At 31.7% G+C, this 6,000-nt stretch overlaps 1 protein-coding gene across 1 annotated transcript in view; it reads left to right on the forward strand.

Moving 5' to 3' along the window:
* The window catches only part of LOC141449775 (uncharacterized), an 86,877-nt gene extending 81,368 nt beyond the window's left edge, over nt 1-5,509 (forward strand). Inside the window, exons 3-6 of the mRNA XM_074119553.1 lie at nt 501-620; nt 997-1,180; nt 1,558-1,812; nt 2,611-5,509. Of these exons, the coding sequence (XP_073975654.1) occupies nt 527-620; nt 997-1,180; nt 1,558-1,812; nt 2,611-2,869 (792 nt within the window). The 5' untranslated portion in view covers nt 501-526 and the 3' untranslated portion in view covers nt 2,870-5,509. The remainder of the gene's footprint in view (nt 1-500; nt 621-996; nt 1,181-1,557; nt 1,813-2,610) is intronic.
* The last annotated feature ends 491 nt before the right edge of the window (nt 5,510-6,000 follow it).

Consider the following 6,000-nt stretch of genomic DNA (forward strand, 5'->3'; position numbering starts at 1 on the left):
GCCGGGTTCAAATCCAAGCAAGATGCGTGTAGAATTTCTATTTTTAGAAACCATTACTGCTCATTCATTGTCCAATGATGAACGGTACTGTAGCATGAGAAAACAGACGCGAGACCAGCATTGAAAGAACTCTGGGCGCCAATGACGGAGAAGTTGATGCGTCTTTAATTAAAAATAGGCAATAATTTTGAAACTATTACAAAAGCTGGATGTGGTCTCATTATTAACTTCTATTTTCTGTGGCTACAATCGCCTTACAGTATTTCAATATCTGTAGTGTGATTACTTGTTTTAGCGAGTGACCTTGCACGCAATTAGAAACTACCTCATTTTATCTTGATTTTCTGCATTAGAGATGGGCGTGACAGTCCGTGCTAGAGTACGATTCAACTATCCAACAATGTCCTGCTAAAATAAAACAATAATAACCCTCTAAGCTCCTAGTGGACATCAAACAAATTGCTATAAAATGCTAAAACAACATCCTTTCATTGTTCCAGGTGATTAGTAAAAGTTCCTGACGAAAATGGTGAAAAAAGTTAGCAAACGACATTATCTGGCCAGCCCTGGAACAGGATCCTTAGGATATGTCAAACCTTACAGAGGTTATTCTACAGATGGTAAGTGAATATAAAGATGTTCAACCTTTTGTGAATGACACCTCCATAAGAGGAGGACTAAATTATCCAAAGATTTAGCTGAGAAATGTTTTTGAAATTAATTTACGCAAAGAAAGAATAAATTTTCGAAAGAATATACCTATTTAAAATTAGAATTTCGAAACATTTTTTCTTTGGTTGATTTGATTCATTTTCCCTTACCGAAACTTCTTTATGAATAGATTCTTTTTTTGGGAAGGGGCAAAATGTTTTTCTGTACAAGTGTTTATTAATAAAAACAATTATAACATGTTTGTTGGATATACTCCTATAACTCATAGACCCATTAGCTAAAATATATAGAAATTCAAACTATTGGAATTCTGTTTTTTCCTAGGCGAGGAAAGTCAAAGATCTGTGGACTATTTAGCAAAAAATCATCATCATCATCACCACCACCATCATCATAGAAGAAGTCGGAGTGCAGAACAAAGGCCGCCATCACACATGACCACTGATGGTGAAGCCAGTTCTGATATTTATATCACTAGCGGAGCCTATAGAGCACCGTCGGAATATAGGTAAATTATGTTTCTATTCACTAGATATCTTCCATGGTTCCAAACTTCTATAATTTATTGTGGTAACTATTAAAAACAAGGCAAAAAACTATGTTTTTTTTCTGCCAACCATTGCATCAAAACATTCCATCATCCAATTACGTAATGAAAGTAGATATCGGTTCAGTCGTTACCATAATGATTAGTGCAATTAGTGAATTATGCAAAGGCATGGGTAAATCGTATGAGTAAAATTTTACTAAGGACCTAATACAGATTTTTGGAATCAAAGTGTGGTATACAAGACCTGACACTTTCCAACTTCCTTTGCTATCCGAAATACCACGGTGAACTATCCTTAAAACTTAATTGTTTCTCTACTTTTTTTTTTTTTATAGCCGAGGATCAAGACAAAGCCGACCGCCAAGTCATTATTCCTACAGAAGTCGTCCAGCATCTGCAGCTTCAACATCGGTGCGCACCAAAGTTGATAAAAAACGGGGTGTAGTTATTGAAACCATGTCAGCCCCAAATCCATTTTGTCCGAACACCAAAGGTTTATGTTGTTTAATGTTGCTGTTAAATCTGGCGCTTATACTTATCACTCTTGGATTTGTAATTGTGATACAGTTTTTCGAACCGTTTTTTGTTTGGTGAGTAGAATACTTTCTTATATATTTCATTGTTTTATATGTATGCATTTGTATTTAAGTACCATTAAAATAACATTTAGAAATCTCAGAAAATAGGAGACATACAACCTAGAAATTTGGTACATTTGGTGCAACAATTTGGTTCCACTAACAAAATCACAATTGAGCTTACCGTTTCTCTAAAGTAGCTTTTAACAGCTTCCTCCTCAAAATCATACTCTCTAGATCTTCACAGTCTAAGAATAACTTGAGGCCACTATCGTAGTGCTTTTTAGAAAGATGGTTTTTAAAAGTATAAAGTCTAATCGTCTAACTCTTATTCAGGGCCTAATACTGTTATCTAGAAAATGATGTTTATACATCGACGTTTGCCTCCGAAAATCACGTTAAATCTGCTGTGTGAATAAAATATATTTCTATTTTTCCCCCAGATGAACCTTAACTATTTGGTTTGGTTTCAATTACATTGTAGGAAGGGATTACTTATTTAAGGAGTAAATAAGTAAGGAATTTTATTCGGAGTTTGGAAAACTTACGTATAACGCCCAACTTTGGTCATCATCGTATCAAGTCATCAAATCGAGAGATCAGTAATGCACGCTTTCTCAAACTGCAGTTTTTAGTTTTTCTTATATTTACTTTTCTTAGCTTCTAGGGAGTTATTTAAGCAGTATTTTTTTTTATTTACTGCATAACTACGAGGAGGTATAAAAATACTACACCTTTATGAGACATGTAATAAATACATAACATCTAATGTTACATACTTTCTAATATGTTTATATATTTTTTTTCTAGGATCCTGGGAATTGTGTTCTTAATTTTCGGCTTTATGACACTAATTGGAAGTTTAATCTACTGTGTGACAGTATGTCGTGATGTTAAAAGTCCGGATGAAGTCGCCCGAGGACAACACTATTGGACACATCACTGGCAGAAGAATATCGGCGCACCACCAGAAATACACTATACACCTGATGATAAATACCTGACGGATACGGATCATTATAGTATCTCGGAGAAACAGAGTGCCAATGGAAGGCGCTCTAGGTATTAATGGAGCGTTATATACGAGTATATTTTGTTATAAATATTAACCAACTTGTTTCTCATTTTGAGGCTAGTTCATTGTCTGAGCCTGCTAGCCTGCTGGAACTAAGATGGCGTGTGCCTTGTTATTATGATAGGCCTAAATGCCTTGATACTGTGTTTAGCCTGATTGCCTTGCAAAAATTTCATATTGTACTCTACCGAGTTACTGCATAATAATATTCGTACAAGAATACTTCTACTTCAATTTTTAAGCCACTCTAAAGAAAGCATCCTGGCACTTTTTAAAATTAAATATTGCAAATAGAAATAGCACAATAACTTTGCGTAATTACGAATAAAAAAATTTTTATTAAAGGCAAATCTCTAAAATCTTCTAAACTGAGCTTCTTTTAAGCCCCGAAAGATTTTCAATGCTTCAGTATTTGCAGTATATGTTGCATAATATTATGATGAGTCAGAAGAAACACCCGTCTCAATTTTATAGTCATAAAATTCTACTTAGGCTTTTTTTTTTTTAATTTTGGTGCTCTGAGTGGAACTAGTTTCTTACCCCTCAAAGAGTTTGCGGCCACATGAACAAGGTTGCTGCATCTTACCCTGCTAGATTATCATAACCAACGAAGAACAAAAAGTTAAAACAAGGGGAAGGTAGCTAATCCAAGGTTTGAGATATTGATAAACTTAACTACGTTAGCCCAAGTCTTTTAGACATTGCTAGATGAAATAATGGTGATGTTGAGAGCTTAAACGGACTTCTTGAAAGAGAAACTATTGCCATTCAAGCTTTACCAAGGTCCACCTTTTCTCCAGGCTCCCATTTCTAAGAAAACAAACTGGACTGAGGTTGCTAATGATTGAAGGTGGCACAATAGACTCACAGGGCTGCGTAAGCTAACTGGCGAAGCTCCAGGATACCTAATCTAATCTTTTCCACCTTCCAAGTCGAAGTGCCCAGATATTTGTTGCTTAAAGATTGTGCAATTTCTAATTAACACATCCAAAACAAGCTCATATATTATGATTCTTTTAAAAAATAATTAGAAGTAAAAACTAGATTGTTCACAATCAAAAATAACTGAAATTTAGAAAATTTGGTCCGTTTTTCTTTAGACTCCATCATTGATTCTGAATTCTCATCAGAATCCATGATTGTCTGGACCATCTAATTGCCTTTAGAAACATTCTGACCAGACAGCGGGATCTCTTTCAGTCGCCTCTTACATTAAGTGAGCACTATTAAACCTCTTGTATTCCGGAAAACAAATACAGATAGTTTACCTCTAAAAGAACTAAACTCTGTGAAACGGCCAACCTCATCCCTTTCATAATATATTTTATTTTAGAAAAATTCCATCCTAGAATGATTTATAAGAAATGAATAAAAGGCCCTAATGTGGTGTCTCATACTTAAGAAAAAGAATTGGAGACAATGTTACACAGAATCTGCGAAAGCTTTCAAGTTCTTAGTCGAATTTTTCCGATTAAATTGCTTTTCTTTTTTTTTTTACTAATTGGCAAATGGTCTTTGTCTTTCAGGACTGAGACTCCAGATTGTTTTTTATAAGCATCCTTCATCATACATCCTAATATGATTAATACAAACCTTATATGCCTCGTATATACATATATTTAAAAATTGTATTGCATTTATCACCTAATATCTAAGACAAAATTGACTGAATTTCTCAATAATTTTTGCTATTTAATTTAAACAATGAACTGAAGGACTAATTGAGTAAAGAGAATACATTTTTTAAGGAATTGAACAGGGAATAAAAAAGTAAGACCTACGAAAATATTTCAAGAAATATTCTTTTATGAGGTATTGTGCAAAATATTTTATATATTTTACGCTTTTGTAATTTCTATTTTGTTTTTGTTTTCAACAAGTTTCTCGACACATATATTTTGTTGAATATCAACAAATTTTGGTGCTGTCATTTTTAATTATTATTTGGAAAAGGAAATTATTAATGATTAATAAAATATAATTAAAAAAAAAAGCTTATCGGTAAAATATTGAAAAATAGTTCTGTTTCAAATATAAATTTAATTATTTAGCAGGATAAAATAAAGATTTTATTAATATTGAAGTACTTAATAAGCAAGACTGCAATTTTATTGTAAAGCCACTAATTAAAGTGTGCGTTAAATTTAATATACAATTCATTCTATTAAATTTTTTTCTCACTATATTAGCAAATTTACAACTTCAACAAATGCTGTAACTAGTACCTAAATATTAAAATTTATGTAATAAAAACATGCGAGACAGTATTTTTGTTTTTTTTTAAAAAAAAAGGGGACTCTGTTTAGGATAGAAAGGATGCAAATTTAATTTTTAAGAAGAACCACTAATTTTGTAAAATAAGTATCACTATACTGTAAATAACTTTACACAGCACTAATATGTAATATTTTTTTTTTCTTTTAAATGTACCTACAAATCTATAAGGTAAATAAATGTAAATATAATTATATTTTTTGGTTCTTTACACTTTTTTTTACACAAAATAACTACTTTCTTTTTAATTTTTTGATTTCTGATTTGTAAATAATGTAATTTGTAAACTTTATTAAAATATTTTTTAAAAAAAAGTATTTGTAAATAACAAATTAACTAAATTATAATTTTTTTGTTTAATTGCTGAGTTTGTTTTATTTTTATTTTTTGTTCCTTTACACATTGTTGACAGTTAAGAGTAAGTGGAACTGAATCAGGGCGTAAATAATAATAAAAAAAATCTCTTATTGCAGCTTACAATTTTTATTCAGGAATTAATAAGAAAACTAGCTCTAGGGATATCTTTCTTACTGCATGGTATTGATTTTAGAAAAGGTGTTCAATTTAAGAAATTAGTTGAAAATCTTTAGGAGAATGAAGTTTGGGTGAACGAATTATTGTTCTTGGACCAAAGAAATGTTCCTGTCTAAAGGAGTAATTTATTTTTTACATTAAAAAAAAACGTAGTATCAATAAATATCAAAATATGTCAATAAAAATTAAGGAAAAAAATCCGTTAGGTTTTTTTTCTGAAGGAAGCGCTTGTTATTACCTTTAGTCCAAACCAAAATCTTAATGCCGCATGGACAGTCAGCTTTTAATACTCTTGGGTTATTTAATATAGTTTCCAG

The sequence above is a fragment of the Rhodnius prolixus genome, unplaced genomic scaffold (assembly GCF_049639745.1).
Source record: "Rhodnius prolixus isolate KJV_2025 unplaced genomic scaffold, Rpr scaffold_1, whole genome shotgun sequence".
Classification (NCBI taxonomy): Eukaryota; Metazoa; Arthropoda; class Insecta; order Hemiptera; family Reduviidae; genus Rhodnius; species Rhodnius prolixus.